The sequence below is a fragment of the Periophthalmus magnuspinnatus genome, chromosome 18 (assembly GCF_009829125.3).
Source record: "Periophthalmus magnuspinnatus isolate fPerMag1 chromosome 18, fPerMag1.2.pri, whole genome shotgun sequence".
Taxonomy (NCBI): Eukaryota; Metazoa; Chordata; class Actinopteri; order Gobiiformes; family Gobiidae; genus Periophthalmus; species Periophthalmus magnuspinnatus.
The window spans coordinates 10,127,214-10,149,375 of NC_047143.1; the positions used below are offsets into that span (position 1 = coordinate 10,127,214).

Below are 22,162 nucleotides of genomic sequence, written 5' to 3' on the forward strand. Positions count from 1 at the left end.
GCAACCTACTCCTGTTACAGTGGGAGCTAGGGTGGGGGTATGGGGTGAGGAGTGGGTCACTATTGGTCTACTGTATGTGGAGAGTAGCCAAGTAAGAGTAACGTTACTTCAAAATAATATTACTCAAATAGAGGTACAAGAAATTGCTCAGGTAAGAGTAAAAAAAAAGCATTTGGGAAAAGTACAACTCAGGTAAGAGTAACTTGAAGAGTAATTGTCTGATGGAAGGATAAACCATGAAATAATGCACAAAATCTGGTATTTTCAAAGATTAGACATAAAAATGAGACAAACTTAATCATATCTAAAGGAGAAGTGTAAGAAACGAAAATGTTCAAATCATGTCATATTGTCAACATAATGCTTTTGTCACTAATAGACCTACTTATAGTGGGAAGACTGACAAAAACATACTGTACTTTGTAAAAACAAAATCTCAAATAGGAGTAAAAGTATTCTGCTTGACAAGTACTCTGAAAAGTACAATTTCTTTAAAAAAAAAAGTGACTCCAGTAAATGTAGCTACCCACCTCTGATCTGTTTATGCTAATGCTATGCTCACACCGATTTAATAACTGTAAGAATTTATGATGTGCTGTCTCCGCTGCGTTGGTCAGAAGCCAATTTAATCACCATAGAAGCTAACTATTAACAGCTAACGGCGACTCTAAGGGGCGGTGTAAAGGAGGGGAGGAGGTGTAGTTGGCATGAGATCAAACTTGATTCTTTGCTTAAGTACGAGACATAGACACACATCCCACTCAATGTTAATCTAGGCCTGATTAAATGTTTAAATATGCTTTTCGTTGTATTGGTATACACTGATACTTTGTATTAATTTCAACAACAGGACTGTTTCCAGTTTTGAGTCGTGCGCATGATCGTGCTCTAGGGGCCCCTTTGCCTAAATTGAGAGATCATCCACATCCATTTACAAGCAGCAACAATTTCGTACAGCAGGCCTATGTGACCATTGGGGCCAGAGCAGGCCATCAAAACAGTCAAACCTGACGTGCACACCAACTTCAAATATCCAAATATTTTCTCTTGTTTACTACTGGGTTAGTACTGTTTAGTATGGTTTAGTCATAATATTTGAGCATTTGGCCTATTTTATTCCTGGACAAGCACTGAGATAAACAGTATAGTTACATTTACATTATTATTTGATTCTTGTTTGAAAAAATGCTAAACTGGATATATTTCTCTCTAAGATAAAATCTAGTCGACTGCCTGTCAACTTTTTGGAAGCCGCTAGAGGCATTTTTTGCTTGTACCACAAAATGGCACTACTTAGACTGATAAGTTATTCCTCGCTTTTATTTAATTAGCACTAGGAATGTTAGCTATGCCATCTTTACAGAGGGCATAATATCGAGTATATGGAGTATTAATTGTGAACATATAACATATTTAGATTACCAGTTTACCTTGTATTTTTTTTAATGCTATATTAGCTGAAAATACACATAAATCTTAATCATAATCACATCATCTTTAATAAGTTTCAGTTTCATTTTGGATGCTCTGAGTCACACCTCCTTGCTCTCTGCGCTAAGTCACTCCCGCTATCACAAAACAATCGGAGTGCATCCCGCTCGCTAAAAATTTAAGTTGTAGTGTATTGTATTGTATCCTGCTTTTATATACAGTATTTATGAAAAATGGCCATGTGGGAGCTGAATATTGTACATGAAGCGTGGGCTCGTACTGCTAACCATAACGAGTGTCCTTATTTAAACATGCATGTATGATATATGAAACATCAGGCATGTTTTTGACGAGGAAACAACATTATAACATGGTTGAAAGCTACAGAAGTTGATTTAGCACAATACGTCCTCTTTAACAAGGCTAAGCAAAAAGGAAATAGGAATCATTGTGAATACATACCTTGTGAATACATTACAATGGCCAACTTTCTATCCAGGACACATATGGGTTAATATATGTTAATGAAATGTATTAAGTAAGTCCTACATTGTTTCCATAAATCCAAGAGTAGCCTACCTTGTTACTAAACTTTGAAGTGACATAACATTTCTTCAAACAGAACCAAGCAAAAAAAGACACCCAAGACACCAGTATTACAATCATACAAATATATTAGTTTAATTTATTCAATTATATCCAATAATGCGTCTCTCTCCAGTTATAATAGAAACAGATACATATTGCAAATGCAGAGACAAGAGTTGGGGTTCAAGTGTCCTTGGGATAGAAGGGGTAGAAGGATTTTAAAGGGAGAATAAATATATTTGATAAGTTCTTGAAATAGTCCAGTATATGATTGGCGCATGCACCTTTAGCCCTGCCCCATTGCGCTCGTCCCCGCCTCCATGAAATCAAACGTCCAGCGCTATTCCAAATCCGACCCAATCGTTGCATGAATATATTAAGATACATTTTATATTGATATATTTTTTTGCCTTGTTGGTATAAAAATAGTTTTGTTGTGGCTTTAACAGCTGGAAGACTCAAGTTCTCTTTTTGCATTTGAAAAGAATGTCCTTGGAAGACTTGGAAGGTGGTCCATGCAGTACAAAAGCCCCCCCACCAGGTGTTGCTGTGGCACGTGGAGGACCGACAGTATCTTCCAGGAAAACAGCTCATCTATAATATCATTTAGAGGTCAGAGGTCACGTCGTCACATTTGATTGACAGGTGGAGAGGGTACAAAATGTTCGTTTCAACGTTTTGTTCATTTTGTATGGAAGTATTGGTACACAGAAATTATACAATAAAGCCCTGGTTACACATATATTCTCAGTTATTTTAACACTCTCAAAAAACTCTTAAAATGTGTGCATATGGTAAATAGGTTGAACACTGAAATAGTCTGCAAACTCAGGTTCAACAAGTAAGAGTAACTAAATCAGTGGTTGACAAACTTTGTACACCAAGTAGCACATTTTTGGGCTTTCAGAGTACTATCAGATCTAAATCAGGTCTATAAAAGGACTATGTCAGTTCTAAATTCTGCCTTATCAGAAAAGGACTAAGCACATTACTACTAGTAGTAGAAGTCCTACCAAAAAGTAAAGTAGGGCTAATGCAATAAATACCCAATATTTGAATTACAGTTAATGCAAATAACATTAGTGAGCAGCCATGTTTGTTGTATCAACAACAAACAAATGACGCCATGTTTGTTGTTGATACAAGTTCATCCAGTACACCGATTGGTTACTCTACCTGTCAATCTTCAACCAATTAAAATTTGGAAGATAACAAAATAATTAAATGCCCTGTACCTGATTTTTTATTTTTTTATTTTTTTATTTGGGCAAAAGTTGTCTTGCCCCAGTACAAGTAGCTCTTGAGGAGAAATAAACCAACTGTGAGATGTCTATATTTAACTATAAAGCATTTTATTGTCTGATAGGTAGGAAGTGTGTTGTTAGCATGCTAGTTGCTCTGCTCTGATCTGAAAAGCGCTTATAAACTCATTCCGAAGAATACTTTTGATGCTCTTAATGCATAAAGTAAGTGAGGAATAACTTTGGACCACCACAAACTGTTTAAAATGAATTAGTACTGTTTTTTTGTTGTTTTTTTCACATTTTAAAGACATCAGGTAAAGCGCTTTTAACTTTGTATGCTAATGCTAGTCTTTAAGATTAGTCTAGCCAGGGCACTGAACTGCAAACAGTCAAAACACACAGTATTATGGGGTCACAATAGACACACAAAGCCATCACATAACTTTCTTCAATCTTTTCAATATCTCTTATATATATATATATATATATATATATATATATATATATATATATATATATATATATATATATATATATATATATATATATATATATATATATATATATATATATATATATATATATATATATATATATATATATATATATATATATTCAAAATATTAGTTTACAATACAATCTGCACATAAAGGCAAAACTTCTTGGTGCATACAGAAACAACCAAAACACACGTAACACATAATCAGTAACATGACATAACAGTTGTTTTTAAGCCCAGGTTTGAACATATATAATTTATAAATAAATACATTTATTTATTGGCCATATAAAAATAAAAAGCAGAGACCCAGTTAGATTTGGGACCCCAATGCATAGAAAAAAGTGAACCAAACTTGAAGGCATTAAAAAACACAGTCCAAGCACTCTTAATATATATATTTAAATTGCCCCTCTATGTCATAACATTAGCTCATTTCAATTCACAATATTCAAATAATCCAATTGTACTATCAACAGTACTTCTCAAAAGGTAGGTTAATTTAAAAATTCACATATCATTTTTAAAGGTCCCGTATTACGCAAAATTGACTCCTGTGAGCTTTTAGCCATGTTATCTGATCAAAAACATACCTTGAGTTGTGTTTTGTTTCATTCACACATGATTGAGTAACTCTGAATCATAGGGCTGTCAACATCTCCAAAGCTCAAAATGCTCTGTTCCACCTTGTGAGGTCATTAAGTGTTAAGTTTTAAAGTTAACAGCTGTTTTTAGCCTCAACTGAATTGCTTTACACATGAGTTGTTGCAGTTTTAAAAATCTTTTTGTTTTAACTTCTGTTCAGTTGAGACTGCCACAGAAAGACTCCAAAAGCTGTGGCATCAGAATTTAGTGATTCCAGGGTTGCAAATTATTCAAATGATTCTAGTGAAGGCGTATGAAGTTTAAAAGCACAGTGGAGGACTTCCTGTATTAACTACCACTTGATGACATCACAAGGCAGAACAATGTTTTCAGTTTGAGAGAAGGACAAAGCCTAAATGTGCAGAAGGATTTGTGTGTAAATGAAACAAAACACAACTCCAGGTATGTTTTTGGTGAGGAAACATTATAATATAGATAAAACATTAGCGTAATATAGGCCCTTTAATGTCACATATTGCTATGAAAGGGTTGAGAATCACTGCTTTACAATATCATGGGGCATAAAACTTGTAAAGGTCAAATCCTTATACACTCTGTTTACATCACATACGTATTGAGCCACACATGAGCAATGCAGATCCGTCTACAGGGACCGCCCCTTTAAGAGCACCTTGCCTTTAATTTGTTTTTAAAACCCCATTGAGGACAGGACATTGATCTAGCCCTTTTATTACAGCTGAACCAAACCATCCGGGACATAGCCTCTTTTGTCCCCTCTGTTTTGTGGACTTTTTTTTTTTGCTGCATTGCAGATGTGCCGAGAGGGGGGAACTCCACCTCAACACTCCAGTGCACACACTCACCAAAGGGCAAAGAGGTAGGGAAATCAAACGCACCCCTAATAAAACACACAGTTAGTTTTTCTATATCAAGATCAATGGGTTTTCACACCCACCCCAATAGGTTCTTGTTAACTGACTTTTTATGGTTGAGCCCAAGGACTCATTGATCCAGCCTCCCCTTGAGAGACTGGGCTGGTTTTACGGTCTGGTTCAAGGGTCTGTAACCTTCTGTATTCAAAGACCCAAATGTCTCAAAAATTCAAAAATTACAAATGTATAACACTTCTATTAATTCTTAACACATAACATATTTAGACCACCATGCTACCATTTATTGTTCCGACAATACTATATTCAGCAAAACGTGTTCAAATGTTTAAATAGGTCTAGTTTCCTTTCCAAAAAGTAGATTTTGCGTGATACTTGAAAATATTCCAAGGATTATTTGGGCTATTTTCAACTTTTGAAACTTAGTAGCATTTGTATTTCCACCCATATATCTTTAAAAAAAATACTCTTATTTAGTATCCACTTTGTATACTCAGAATGGCATCTATAGGTGCAAGAATGAAAGAATCAATTAAAATCAAGCTAAAAGCAATAGCAGTTAGCATCAAAGTGGCTAAATACCATAGCCACTTTTGTCCACTATTCGGGGCAATTCTGGCGATGTGCCCTTTGGCAACACATGTAATTCCGACAACTTTCACAGTTTGAGAGTGGTTAGTTATTGATCACTATCACTAGTCATTTAAATGTATTCCAAGCTTAAAGGCCCTGTTCTTGATTTATTTAATTGACCAAAATATGTCTTGATCCAGTGCAGATATATTGTATAAGCAGATCTTGATCTTGTCCAATAATCAGGAAGTGTGTGCTAGCATGCTACGTGTTGTTAGCTTTACAGTCACACAAAACTGCGTACAGGTTTCTGAGAGTTGTGAAAAGCTCTAACAAACTCATCTCAGTGACTGATAAGGATGACTGAAATGCGTACGGTTAAGTGAGGAATAACTTTGCACCACTGCACTGTTTAAAACGTGTAAAAATTAGGTACAGCACCTTTAAATTTGCAGTTCTGTCTAAATAATGTTAACAGAAACTAGCACACGTTAATATGGAAACATGTGCCTCCACCGCACTGACCCGTACCATATTTGCTATGCTAGCCCCAGTCGTCCATAGCCCCAGATGACCCCGCTGCAGTAGCCCAGAAAGCAGCACTCTCCTCGGGGTGAATGCAAGACGAAGTTTGCCCCTGGGAGTCATTCACACATCCATCTTTTACACCTTCTACTCACTACATCGCAATCCGTTTTCACCTATTCAAGACATGACAACACGAGCAGGGTAACAGGCCCAATACGTAACATTTAGTGGTGGATTGGGACAAATTCATCACCAGAACACAGACAGCTTGCATTGAACATGTGCTAGAACGGAAAAAGAAGAGAAAAACTGCCATCTGCAGGCTAAGACGCAAGCTAACAAGTCATGACCACGCATTTAACGTGAAACTATAACTCTGACAGTGACGTTAGATATGATATGAAATACTACAAAGATTTTAAAATTCAGACAAAATTGTTAATACTAGTTTGTATTGGCTTACAGAAGAGTAAAATGAGAATATTTCAGCAATGTAACTAAGTGGAACATTTTATGAAAATTAATCCACTTCCATACATCCATCCATCCATTTTCTTCTGATTATCCGGGGCCAGGTCGCAGGGGCAGCAGTCAAAGCAGGGACTCCCAGACTTTAGTCACCCCAGACATGTCCTCCAGCTCCTTTGGCGGGACCCCAATGCGTTCCCAGGCCAGTCGAGAGACTAAGTCCCTCCAGCCGTGTCCTGGGCCCCGGGGAAGACCCAGAACATGGCCCAGGATAAGGGGATAAATCCCCTTATTAAAATAACTAAAGTACACAGAGGAGTTACATTTACTCTCTGAATAAATTTTACTTTTCTAGCAGCGTATTTTTACTTAAGTAAATGTTTTGGTTACTCGTCCCACTGTTAGTAAGTCTACAAGTGACAAAAGCTTTATGAATGCCCTTCATATATACTGCTAATATAGTCTTGTTTTTTTATGCCAGGTTTTGTGCACTATTTAATGTTTTGTCCTTCACATTACATATACTTCAAATTATAAATCAAATGTTACATTCTGGCAGTTACTCTTTAAGTTACTCTTACTTGAATCATTTCTTGGACCTCTACTTGTACTTCTACTTGAATAATATCATTTTTAAGTAATATTACTCTACTAGCTACTACTTTTGCAAAGATTTGTAGTCAGATTTGGTGACCATTTGTAATTGTTGCTAAAAGATATGCTAAGGTTAACAGTTTAATCCTAACATGAGCATCTTAGGAAAGTAAGCACAACTTTTACCCCTTGCTAATGGAGAAACAGCTAACGGAGCAGTTTTTGCTAACAACAGCATCTTTTGGGTGAACACATAGTGAATTGAAACTCAGATTTGGTTACATATAGACACATTTTAGATAATTTAAAATGTGGTGGAAAGATGTGTTAAAATGTTATACTGTATATTATAATTAATTTAGCTGCTCTTAGTCCTAACTTTCCAGCTCCTTCCAGCCAATACAAAGTAGCACCAACAATACATCAAAAAATACATAAATAAAGTAAAACTACATCTTGTTATTATTAATCTCATTGCAACAAACATATAGCAGTTAAAAACACGTAACCACGGTAACGTAGCAGTGCACTAATGGTTCATGCAAATGGTAAACTAAACTTGCTGAAAACATAACAGTCTTGTATTTGAGGTTGGATTCAATAGTTGGATATATACGGAACCGCAAATGAACAATGTAAATCATGATGTTGCATTTTTTAAGCTGATGGATCGTTCAGATAATTGCAGAGTCAGCGAAAGTGCACGTATTTCCCGATAATAATACTCCATCACTGTTAAGCATCTACTGGCAGCTGTAAGTAAATAAATACATAAATAAGTGACCTATAGCCATACAACATAGAAAATTGTGGCTCTAACGCAAACATGTGCATATTTGACCATGATGTAAAATCATGCTTATATCTGCATATTTGTATCATATTATTAATGTTATTATGTTACGTAGTTATATATAGGTATTATAGCCCTTAGTTCAAGTTCAGGGGACCTTCCAATATTTTGTGTAGTTACAATACTTACATTCATACACAATGCAGATTCTGATACCACAGTGATAATAAATAACACTCTTTCTTTAGACAATACAATGTCATTTTCAACTTTAAATCATAGTATTTTCTTTTATTTTAACATGTGGGTTTATATGTATGTAATAACTCATAACTAGTTGTCCAGGTAGGTTCCATAGTGGTCCAGATACTTAGTCTATGTGTCAGATCCTCTCAGTCTTTAACACAGTTTAAGACTAGACTGGAAACCCACCTCTTCCCCTGGCATTTAATACTAGCAGGATTGGATATCTTGGTGTTTTATTGTACTTTTTTAATGTATCGTATCATCTGTATATTTGTTTTTGTTACCTTTTTATGTGAAGCACTTTGGGCAGCTGAAGTTGTTTTAAATGTGCTATATAAATAAATAAAATAAACTTTTAACTATCTATTAACATAATTTACACACTTTCCTATTCTATTAATATATTTATTCATAATATTTTTCAAATAGTTTTAAACTGACACAGCTAAAATGTGAACATATTGCATTGTGCCTATTTCCCAGCCCTTTTAAAAAACCTCAGTCAAACTGTTTCCTCCAAACTGACGTCTCACTTCTTTTGAGTCATTTAATTAAAGACGTGTAATTACCGTGCTAATAAAACGTTCTGGATTTAGCTAACCGCGGGGGACCACTATTCTGGCGCACCAATTTGTACTTAACACTTTATAATTACGTTCTTTAGCCCGTGCGAGGACACCGAAGCAGCGATTTAAACGTATCTGGATTTGTTCCCTTTGTCATCACTTCCTGATTAGTTTGCTCCGCTTGTATCCAGGTTATCAGCGCGTCTAATTGGCGTTTGGAGGTAACAGGGGAGAACCATTTGCATAATTCCAGCTTTGTTCAACACATTTGTTCAAATTTCTTTTCTTTGGTGCATCCCTCTCTCTCGAAGCCCTTACCGAGAGTCGTTTTTGACTGATTAAGTTACAGCGCAATTCCTCCACAATTACAAGTTACAATCGATCCCTTAAGTACGTAGAAAATAAGTGAAAAATATGTGTCTGGAGTTACCATGAGGGCAGTATATTTTAAACTTTTAGCAAAATCAACAAAAAAAGTTATCGCTATTACTGATTACAATCTATATCCTGTATATTTAAAAATCAAGATTCAGTTCACAGTACACATGGATAAACACTGTCTACGTTTTCTGATGGGGAAATGATGTACGTCTGGTATGTTCCACAGTGTGTTATTAAACTTCTCTGTTTCCTTGGAGACAATGGGGCGATGCCATCGAGCCAAATGACTTACAGGTCAGATGTGTGGAGTCGTGGGGTAAGCACATAATAACAATGCATGTTTTTCAATAGGTTTTTTTAGGAATGAAACTTCAGTAATTAAATAAATCCCCAGATATGTTTAATGCCATACGGTGGAAGGTTTCAGGTGAAGTAATAATATCTGCATGGACACAGGTGTGTGGCAGACCCTTAAAAATGTTACAAAGCAGCTTTAACATGAGAGGAAAACTGAATACATCAAGCCCATGCAGACATATGGGGACTATTTTTACTGGTAAATGCTGACTTTTTAATGCATTTTCAAATTTTAATTTATCATTTTATAGTGCTAAAGAGTGTTGTCACGATACTAAAATGTAAAACTCCATTTTGATACTAAAGAAAAGACTCAACGCTCAAACGATTCAGATACCACCATGATAATAAAACAACTTTTAAACTCTTTCTTTAGATGATAAAGTGTGATTTTTCAACATTAAAACATAGTACTTGCTTTTATATTACCATGTGGTCTTGTATCTGTGTAATCCCTCAGCTCAAGATCATTCTAAAGCTATTCACAAAAGCTTCATTTCTGTCCTGTGAATGTGACTTTAAGTATTGATACCTGCTCAAATGAGTATCTAGTTTCAATACTAGTTTTAGTATCAATTAGCATCAGAATTTTGATACTTTGGATAACTTTAGTGCTGAATGACTTAAAAATACAATGCTGTTAAACTATAATAAAAAGTGAATACAATTATCTGGAGTTGACTTACAGTCCATAACACATTTTTTTTGAATATTTTTGCACAATATGGCACAGTGAATAATTTAGAGCGAGTGATTGATCACAGAGGGAACTAACTAATGTTTTGGAATTGCAGTTTGATAAATGGTGTATGATTCTCCATCTGCTGCATCCATGTTTGGCTATTTCCAATAAATAGCCTCATGAGAAAGGCAGAGGGGCAGGACTGAATACACAAAGACACATTTTAGCTCTAATTTCTCAAAACTACAGTACATGTGTGAGTGATAAAACATAATAGCATTAAAACTGATCATTAAAAGGGTCGCACCCAATTTTTTTCCTGTACAATTTGTCTTATTCTAGTACAGATATATGATAAAAGGAACTCTAAGGGTCAAAATGAGACCACTGTGTTGTCTGTATTGTCTCAGTATAGAGCATTTTTATTGCCAGTGAACCAGCAAGGAAGGCTGGCATGCTGTTAGCATGTTAGTTGTTTTTGGGAAATTGCATTAAATTCCGTCTAAAGTCATATGAGTGCCCTCAACACACCAACCTAGTTATGAGTGAGCTTGGTGCTGGAAGCATTAGTTTTGGCAAATGTCCGCTCTGGTCTTTGAAAGTTGTGAAAAGCGATGATAAATTCATCTTGGTGTATAAATTTGGACCGCTGTGAAACGTTTAAAATTAAGTAGTTGTGTTTTCCATGTTTTTAAGACGGTGAAAATTAGGTACAGCATGTTTTAAAAAGGTCTAAATAGATTTTAAATAAGTCTAAATATGAATTGCTACATAGACTGTCAAAATGGTGGATCTTAGCATAGAAAATGGTAGAGATTGCGTTCATGTTCTAGGGGAGGCATCTACATTTCCCCATTAATAATTCATTATATTTTGAAAGCAAGAAGAAGGTGTTGAACCAAGTAATCTTTGCTAAGGATTGTGCTAAATAACTTCACCTTAAAGAGGGGGTATTATAATTCTATGGGGTATTTACTGCTATCACATAACATTTAAATTATCATGTCACCTTTTATTGTTTTGAAAATGCTATACTTGCCAAAACAATGTATTAGCATGTTTAATAAGTTTCTTCTTTTTTAGCGAGCCTCCCCTCCCCTTAATCTCCTCATTCAGAACACTATCACAACACAATCAATGTGCATCCTGCTAATACAACTACTGCCATCGTATCGGGTTTGTGAAGTTGTAGTTTATTGTTTTGTATCATGCTTTTGTACAATTATGGAAGAGTTCAAATAGGACCCGGGAGAGATCACTAGATTAGTCATAGATGGAAAATGTATGGATAACATCTAAAACCTCTTCAGATATGTTTTTGAGGGATGAGGGATTGCTATAACATGGTAGAAAAATGTATTATGCGTAATACTCCCTCTTTAACTTTGTGCCAGTTTTTTTTCATGTGTACAGGCAAAGTAATTACCAAGATATTAACTATAAAATCCACTTTATCTATGTTTATTCTCTCTTTTCTGGTTCACTATATGTTCTAATGCCTGTGAAGTGAGCATACCTACACTATATGTTGACCTCATTGCCTTAGTATTCCATGGACACTGCACTTGTCACAGTTAGACAGGTCAGCAGATAGCACACGGACCCCGTGCGATGCCTGACTGACCAAAGTTAAGGAGCTATCCCGTAATACTGACAGCCCATCGCCAAGACGACAGCCCTCTCATCATGGCTCCTACATCTGGAACAGCTAGCGTGCTAATGTGATACATGTGCTACATTACAATTTGGATATATTGCTCAAGAAAAAAAAAATGCAATTGCAATTTTGCGGTTCATTAATCTTGGGTGGGACAAATGTCAAATATAGGTTAAAAGGTGAAATGAACAAAAATGTATATGTTTTTGTACCACTTCATAACTACACCTTAATTAGCCTTAATAAATCTTGAACAAAGATGTAATCATTAATGAAGATGAAATGAGTTATAAAAGTGTACTGCATAGTGTCTGCAGTAATAATAGTAAATGACATTAGTGAGCGGCCATGTTTTTTGTTGATACAAGTTCATCCATTCTACCAATTGGTTACTTTACCTGTCTGAGTATAACAAAATAATTAAAAGGCCCTGGACATGATTTATTTACATTTATTTGAGCTAAAGTTATCTTTCCCCAGTGCAGACATAAGTCAGCTGTGCTCCATCTGCATCCGATTATAACTATTATTATTGTCCGATAATCAGGGAGTGCACATTAGCTCTCTAGTTGTTGTTAGCTTTACCGTGACAGCAACATATTCTGGCCCTTGAAAGTGCTTATAAACTCGTTGTGGTGGATAATTAGGATGCTCAGAACGCATAATGTAAATGAGGAATAACTTTGGACTACAAAACCGTTTAAAATGAACTAGTTCTGTTTTTCCTAATTTTAAGGCTTAATGTAACTTTAAAATTCATATTAGAATTCATATTGAATTGTGGTACCATGGTTCATCGAAAGCTATAGTGCAAGTCTTTCATTTTTGATTTCTTAATCTTTCTGATTCACACTAGGAGGGTTTTCCTTGTACTGTGGAGAGGAAAATGTTGTCTATTTCACAAAGTAATCAGATGGTGCCAAAGGTGAGTGAGAGATAGAAGGTTACGGTAGCCATGCACACACACACATTTGCGCACAATAGCCTATCTGTCCGATGGAGCAAAGTCGCTGACACAGTATTAGAGAGCGAAAATGGCCTAAGAAATAAGGTCTAGTGGTTCTATGTGCATGCTTTGTGAAAAGTAAACAAGCAGAACCTTAGATCGAGATTAAAGGGCTGATATTATGCTATTTTCTGATCTGTTGTAATGTTGTTTTCCTCATCAAAAACATACCCGGGGTTGTGTTTTGTTTCATTCACACATGTTTAACATACAAATCCTGCATATATGGGCTGGATTCTTCTCTCAGACAGAAAACGCTCTGTTCCACCTTGTGATGTCATGTGGTAGTAAAGGAAGTGCTCCACTGTGTTTTTAAACACCATACACCTTCACCAGTATCATCTGGATAATTTCAGCCCTGGAAATGCTTTACTGAACTAAAGGTAAAAGGTAACATTAACTTGAAAACTACTGGTACATGACATCACAAGGTGGAACGGAGCATTTTGAGCTTTGGAGACAGATGTGTGAATGAAGTCCAGGTATGTTTTTGATGAGGTAACATACAGGAAGTAGCGCTCTAAAATGGAATATCTCTACCTATGTCATCAATACGGAAAATTCTGTCCAAATGAAGGGACAAATTTTTCAGACACTTTAAACCTTTAGTTAACAAAATAAAGGTATTGGTATCAGTTTTATTGGTTTAATTGTGCAATTTGAATTAGTTTTGGCCCTTGTTTACGGTATGTATAGGTAATAGAACTGGAATTACCTCTACATATGTCATATCTGCTTCCTGTGTCCAACAAGGAAGTGAAATTGTAAACTTCACTAAAAGAAAAAAAAAAGCACAATTATTTGTAAAATCTTAAATACAATGACGTTAACTGTGTTTTTTTTGTGAAATTAGTAGTGCAGCTTACGTCATTGCACCAGTTGTGGATAAGCTACCCTTGCCAACAAAACCCATTCACTCATATTGCAGAATAAAGTGATTGTACCCTCAAACATAAATTTCTTTTTTTTCCCCCCCCAATCATAGTCCATTCAACCTGTTTTTATACAGTTTAGAAATTTTACATTTTGAATAAGATCATGAATTTCTTGAGTTTGCTTTTGCCTTAAGATTTTGACAAAATCTTGGTGGGAAATTTCAAGTTCACACCTCTATACAGAAGTGTCATGATTTCTTTTTATTCAAATTTCAATTATTAGGATTTCTTACCATTTGCATTGGCTAAAGTAGTTCCTTATTTTGTTGCTAGTGTTTCGGGCTTTTTGATTGGTTGTGTTTGTCCAATACCACAGGTAGTTTTACAAATCTCAACTTTGCAGACAATCACTCTGGAAGTAACTACAATGGCCAAGTTAAGTACAACCAAATTTGGAAGATTTTCACATTGTGATAAAAATAAATACCAAACCACATTTTAAACAGCATTGCTAAGAGAGTGAGACAGAGTGACAGAGGATGAGGGGTAGGGTGTGTGATTGGTCTGACATATAGCCACACTTCAAACTCCACCCCTGCAGCCAGGTGTTTGTAATGAGAAACACCTGGCTGTAATCAGGGCGGTCTTGCGTGATGTCACATAGTACAGGAAATAGCTGTGGCCACTGGAGGCAGCACACAATCAGACTGTTTTTGACCAGAAAGTTTGCATAAAAATTGCAAGAAGAACTAGGAACAGTAGATAATGCTATTAAAACATCATGAGTGCAGTTTGGTAGAAAAAAGGGTGATTTAGTGCTTAGTTCCACAAAAAAATAAAAAATAAAAATAAAAAATAAAGACCGTTGAGGACTGCTTCTATGGGATTCGTCTTTTTTCCATCAGCTGAACCTCATCATCTCGTCATGCAATTTTTCCTCTTTGTGAAGTTATTGCTTTAAAATTCCAACCATGAAACAGGAACAGATCTTCCAAACATTGTAAGAATCCATAGACTCAACAAAAGGCTCTCCTGCCTGACTGCGTTGTTCAACCTCCGACAACATAAGCCTACCTTTCTTCGCAGGCAACAGGTTGGGAGTATAGCCCTAACAACCCTGTGGTAGAGTATCAGAATGTCCGCTGGTGCGCCCCCTCCTGGTAGCTTAGTGCTAGGAGGAGCTTTTGCTTTTGGATTTGTGTTCTTTATGTTCTTTATTCTCTTTATGTTCTTTATGCTCTTTATGCTCTTTATGTTCTTTATGTTCTTTATTGTCTTTATGGTCTTTATGATCTTTGTGTTCTTTATGATCTTTGTGTTCTTTCAGTTCTTTGTCCTTTTTGCCATTTTGGAGAACCGGAGAGTCACTGGAGGTCTTGGGCGTTTTCCGTGGCGGGCTTTGCTCTGCGACGTCATGGAGTGAGGGTTCTCTGTACATCGCCACTGCAAAGACAAATGGTAATAGCAATTAGTCTTATATAAATATTTTCCATATGCTCAAAGTTGCTTCAAATTAAATTTTATAGTGCTGAAAAAGTCAATATAATTATCTGGCGTTGACTTTGGTATCTTCAAATAGTCTATAGCAATTTTACAATATTTTTTCACAGTATGGCATAGTGAATCATTTAGAGCAAACTCGTGGTGGTGGTGGTGGTGGTGGTAGTAAGCTACTATTGTAGCCACAGCTGCCCTGAGGTAGACTGGCGCAAGCAAGGCTGACAATGTGCGCCATCGGCCCCTTCGACCACCATCACTCACACACTACATTCATAATGGGAAAAGTGAGTGAAGTGTTTTGCCTAAGGACACAACAATAGTATGCATGAGAGTCACTGCTTCCCCACTGTGGCATCTGGTATTCCCAGTGGTGATGGCAAAAACTGTTTGAATGACTTTTAAAAATGTATGTAAAACTGCAGGGTTTCTACCTGTGATGCAACAATCCTGGGAAAAGTCAAAACACATATTTTCAGAAGAAATTTCACAGAGGATTACTGAAACCAGTGTGAGAGTGTTATATTATAGTAACTTAATAAATGCTTAAATTAAGTAGCAGTTATCTCGATTAAAGTAATTGTAATGCCCAGTTGGTCTTATTTTAAGTCTAACTATACTATAGTCAAACTATACTCAAAACAAGATTAATACTACTTATTTCAGCACTTAATATTTTATTTGTATGTTTTTCCTAAGTGCTGATTATGACATTTTCTCTTAAAACAGACTTGGGTTCACTGTAATAGTGCTGGATTGTAGTTTGAAGGGCAATGCAACCTGTAGTTAAGTGTGAACACAACACTGGGCTCATTTGATGAATGAGCTTATATAGCTAAAACAAATAGAGAAAATGTAATACAATATACACTGCAACTCCTCTCCCATTTATAATACCATACATCATTTCAAACGTGTTACATTATAACTTTGCAAAACCTTTGAATCTTTCATCATGTTTGACAGTAAGTTGCATCCCCTAATAGTGATGTGACATTCAGTCAGCTCTTTTCTACGGTTCCCTAAAGAGGGTATAGTATGCAAAATAAACTTTTTGGAACTTTTTTTTTTACCATGTTATAATGTTGTTTCCTCATAAAAACATGCCTAGGATATTTTATATGTCCATACATGCTTTGAGTAATTTAGCGATCTCTCCTGGGGCCTATTCAAACCCTCCTTGTTTGGCATGGTTAGCAGTACGATCCTATTCAAAGCTCAGCCCACAAGCCTACATCATCCATTCACCTGTGCGGCCATTTTTCGTAAATATGCAAAAACATGATACAAAACAATACACTATAATTGCAGTAGTTTCATTAGTGAAATGCATGCCAATTGTAATGTGATAGCACTCGGAAGGAGGGGTAACTTAGCATGGAGAGCAAATAGAGGGAGGACTCAGAGCATCAAAAAAGTGAACGTTATTTAACATGTTAATACAATGTTTTCTGCTAAGATAGCATTAGCAAAGCATTAAAATGTAACAAGATGATCTAAAGATGTTGTGTTTTAGCAGTTAATACCCTATAAAAGTTTAATTAATACCTCCTCTTTAACATGAATTATTTGAACTGGAAATCTTTTTTTTTTTTTTTTTCCCAAAAAAACAAAACATATTTTCCATCGTAATAACAGACCGTTTTTAATGTTTTACTTAAATTATGCATAATTTCAAAGGGTAGACACACCCCCACTTTCACTTTGAACAATTTAATCAAATTGTATCCATGGTAATTTCTCTCAGTGATTAATTGTAGATAAAAATTGGTTATTATTGGCTTCTGTCATATAAATAAATATAAAATGAGCCATTCTTTTGAACTGCTCTTTGAAATGGACAAAAACAGAAGATTCAGATCCGATGAAAGAGCCGGAAGTCCCATCACTAATCCGTTCATTTTTTTTCTTCCTGGCTGTTTCTCCTTTTGTAATAGGGATGTAACAATATATACGAAATATAGTGATATTGTATCATCAAAGATCTCACAGTATTATCATGAGTTGTCAAAATATATCGCCCCTTTGCTTAAAGAGGGAGTACTTTACTTCTATGGGGTATTAACTGCCAACACATATATTTTGATCATGTTGTTTTGAAAATGCTATATTCACCCAAAACAAATTATTAACATGTTTTTCTGACACTTTAAGTCTCCCCTAGCTGCGATATCACAACACAATCAACGTGCATCCCACCAGTGTTTTGTATCATGCTTTTATATTTTTATGGGGAATTGCCATGTGGGAGCATGGGACGTAGGCTCATGGGCTGAGCACTGGACATAATCTTAAAGCTAACTATAAGGAAGGTTCAAATAGTATCCAGGAGAAATTGCTAAATTACTCAAACACGCATGGATATAAAACCTCTTCAAGCATGTTTTTGGTAAGGGAACAATATTATAACATGATTGAAAGCTCAAACAAATCCATTTTGCATGTTGACTCCTCTTTAAATGCATTGTTTTATTGTAGTAAGAACTTATAAGCATAGGGAACTACATAGACCATAACCCATTTCAGCACAGACAACATGAAAAAAAAAAATCTTCTATATCTTAATTCTTAGACACCAAAGTTTTGTCAACATATTTTAAAAGCAAAATACAGTTCTGTTAGCCTCTCCAAAATATTTCAGTAAATATCATACTGTGAAATCCATATCGTGGTGATATTGTACTGTGCGTTTGGGTTAACGTTATCTCCCTATTTTGTAATAACCTGTTGCGTTACCTTCGATGAGTTTGGGCAGAAAGTGCGCTGCTCCCTTGGTCTTCTTGACGCGGTTGCCCTTCATGACCTGTCCGTCACGGTTGATGCCGATGTACCAGGCCCTCCCAGACTGTGTCTGCCTGTACAGGATGGACGAGTAGGTCACATAATAGTTCTCAAACACGCACTCCTTAAATTTGCACTCAGGTGTGAAGTGCTCCTGCAAGACACATAAGAAAATGGAAGAAAAACTTTGGTTAAAAACTGCAGGACAAGAGGTTACACGAATGAGGCAGTGAACTACACTTTGGGGACACAAGACATTGTTCTGTTTGGTTGCTTTGCTTGTTGTCAGAGCTGTTGCATCCAAAGGTATGGGCAATGCAACTGTGTACAAAAATCAAAATCAAAATATATAACTTCTGTTACCTGAGATAGATACACGTTTCGTTCTTTGATTGTTGATTTTGCAGAAATATGTTGTTTCTTAGTAATCCACCATGTTCATCATGCCTTAATTCGCCTGTCAATCATGACCTCTGAAATTGAGATGGGATATGGTTCCAGACCCACTCGTCTTTGTACAGTTTTACAGTTTTGTAAGTGTGTGGTTATGGCTTCCTAGGTAAACCAATCACAAGGCAGCATTGTGATTTGGGTGAAAGCCAAAGGTAAGGCACCCCAAACCAATGAAAACAAGCATTGCAACATGGATTGACTTCAGCAAGACTATTTTATTTTTCAAAACGTGCAGAAGTAAGCGCTTTGTGGACAGGGAAAATGTGTGTGCTTTTCTATCAACTGGATTTAAAAAAAAAGTTAGATTTTTCAGCTTGTTCAGCTGTTGTGATGCTTCAGTCAATCAGATTCAAATATTCATCATGATGCTCTACCTTTTCCTGATCACTTTCAGTGAGAGCTGTTCCAGATTGATAAATGTGTGGAACCCTGAGTGCTACACATATCAATCTGATGTTAGCTAGGTTAGTATTTTCTTAATAAAAATAAAACCACCTGTATTTATATACATGTAATATGATATCAATGTCATACTGTAGGGTTGTCATTGTGGTATCAAAATTAGTATTGAGTATCAAGTCTATTTCTCAGTATCAAAATCAAATTTGACATTCTTTAAATGAACTCACAACCGCTAACTCTATTACGCGTGTCAACAGTTAGCTAGCAGTATTGCCATAACTCTTCACTGTACAGTTTACCTGTTACCAACTACTCCAGAGAGGCTTATCCTTCACCCACCTCCATCGCTTAACCGACCCTAGTGCACAACATGTTTATCCCCCTACCTTTCCTCCTCCCTCTCTCTACTCCACCACTCTATCTCATATTCCCGTTCCATCCCTTCGTCATTTGGTAACCTTGCCGAGGAACAAACCAATTTGCAGGATTGATTTGGAGCCTTGATGTGACGAGTGAGCACAAAAGGCCTGAATAAGGACTTTGCTTTCTCTCCTCCCTCCTAAATCCTAACTCCTAACCTGTGTCTCCTAAGCTCCTTGATTCCTTTCTCACAGGGTTGCACCCTTGAAAGGTGGCAAAAGAAAGCAAACATGGTGAAGTGTCAAACCCTTAAAAACTATATTCAAAACACAAAAAGCAGTATAGAAAGTCATACTAATGTGGATTTTTGCTTTTATCAATACTGTAATGTTCCCTCATGAACCTTAAAGCTGGGGTACTTCTCTCATTTATTTAGATCTCCATGTTACCTCTTATTGTTTTGAAAATGTGATATTTGCCAGAAACAACATATTAACATGTTTTCTAAGTTTCACTTTCATTTTTGACATCTTTGAGTCTCCCCTCCCATTGCTCCTCACGTTAAGTCACTCCCCCTTCAGAGCGCTATCACAACACAATCTAAAGCTAAAATACTCAAATATGTATGGATGACATCTATAATCTCTTCAGGCATGTTTTGATGAGGAAACTTTATAACATGGTAGAAAGCAAAATAAAATTAAAAATCTATTTTGCATAATACCCCCTATTTAAAGAAGACCTTATACTTCTGTCTGCTAGATAAAATAGTTCTAAAATTGTTTCAAAAATAATTATAGTAGAATTTTAGCAGGCAGGAATGCTACTTGGATGTATACATACACCCTTAAAGGGACCATATTACGCTTTTTTATCTGTGATTTTTGATTGTTTTCCTCATCAAAAACATACTCTGAGTTTTATTTTGTCTGCTGAGTTCTTCTCTCAAAAAGAAAACACTCTGTTCCACCTTATAATGCCATGTAGAAACACAGGAAGTGCTCCTCTGTGTTTTCACTAGAATCAATTGGATAATTTCAGGTTAATAATAAATGTTTACTCAGACATGTGTGAATGAATACTGGCAATATATAAGCAATGATATAAGCATGCAGTTGAAGGCTGATGAACATGAAAATCTCAGAACAAAGTTTGACCTCTGGATCTTTACCTATGGCGTCACAATTCAGGGAAATTCAATAATTCAAAATCTGTAATCCATGAAGCACCTTTGTGTTTTTAAAGTCCATAGCCCTTCACCAGACGTTTCAGTGCTCAAATTGCTGACACTATGCAGCTAATCGATGCATTGGGCTGAAACAACTAACCGATTAATCACAACTAATCTGTTAACTAATTTAGTAATCTGAACAGTACATAGGTGCCAAAACATACTGAGAGAAGAGGTTTAATGACTACAGCTGTAATTACAAGAAAAATGTTGTATATTGTAAATACACCCCACCAGAATGTTCTCAAGAGGCATTATTTTAGCTTCATCTCTTATCTCATATCCAGGGCCTTTTGTGATCTAAACAACAATTCAATTAATCAAAAGAATACGCACCAGTTTAATTGATTACCTAAATAATCGTTATTCACAGCCTATACTTAACGCTAACAAATTACTTATATAGAGCTTAATTTAAGACTCTCTATCTTTGTCTCTTTAAGGTCTCACAAGGTCACAAAATAAAGTAACAATTTATCAGCTAACTCGTCTAATTAAACCTGATTGAAGTGTCTTTCTGGATTTGAATCTAACTAGATCTTATTTGCATTAATGACCTCAGGACTCCATACCTTTAGGGTTCTGCTCGATGCTATTAGCACAAAGTGAGCGGCTGCTAAGTGAACAAATGTGTAATTAAGGAGTTAAGGGAGATACAGTCTGTGTAATTAGCTTGTTTGTTTGTGCTACAGCAGTGTTTCAAAGTGTGTACTTATTCAATTAGCCTCCTATTCTGCTGCAGGTTTATTGCTGCTGTTTAGATTAAGTAAGCTAGGGTAAGCTGTTTTAAGCTGCTTTAAGCTGTTTTATGATGGGGTACCCAGTAAATTTTGTTTCCATATGATTCTGTAAATACAGCACTGTGACAAAATCAGAACCATGTGTGCCATCTTTAATTGGAAAATATTTTGTTGATTGCAAAACTGAATAAAAATGCAGTTTTGGGATGAGAGCTAATTGGCTATGCTAGGGTGATCCATCCTACATTCTGCCATATGAAAAAGCTATGAAATGTCATGCGAACACTTGTTATGTGTCAAAGGGTCTGTCAGAGCTAAGAACAAGTTAGACAGATTTAAATGTCTACTTCTTGCTTGTGCTTCTTGCCCAGCTTGAAACCGTGCTTCATTGCATCTTATAATATACTTCTGGACACAGTTCTTGTGCATCAATAAGATTTGCCTTTCACCGGCCAAAAAAACCTAGATGATTTATTCTGTAGTTACTGATAGAGAAATTGCATTGCTGTGCTGTACCAAGGGCACTTACTGCCAGCTCACTGTTATCTTGGCCTACGTCATCAGAGGTATAATACTCCCTACAATGGAAGCATTGCCAGACTGGACTGCACAATACCGTAACTCAACTAACAGTTCTTTGGCTACTTCAGTTAAAATAAGTTACTAACACTAACATTTAGCAAGTTTCAGGCGGACAGATGGTGTTAGTCCAGA

The 22,162-nt window shown here is 36.0% G+C and overlaps 1 protein-coding gene across 1 annotated transcript in view; it reads right to left on the reverse strand.

The window, feature by feature from the left end:
- Positions 1-15,155: 15,155 nt before the first annotated feature.
- fgf11a (fibroblast growth factor 11a) overlaps positions 15,156-22,162 on the reverse strand; it is a 127,652-nt gene continuing 120,645 nt past the window's right edge. The window contains exons 7-8 of the mRNA XM_055229258.1: positions 18,218-18,416; positions 15,156-15,427 (exon numbers count right to left, since the gene is read on the reverse strand). Coding sequence (XP_055085233.1) covers positions 15,156-15,427; positions 18,218-18,416 — 471 coding nt within the window. The remainder of the gene's footprint in view (positions 15,428-18,217; positions 18,417-22,162) is intronic.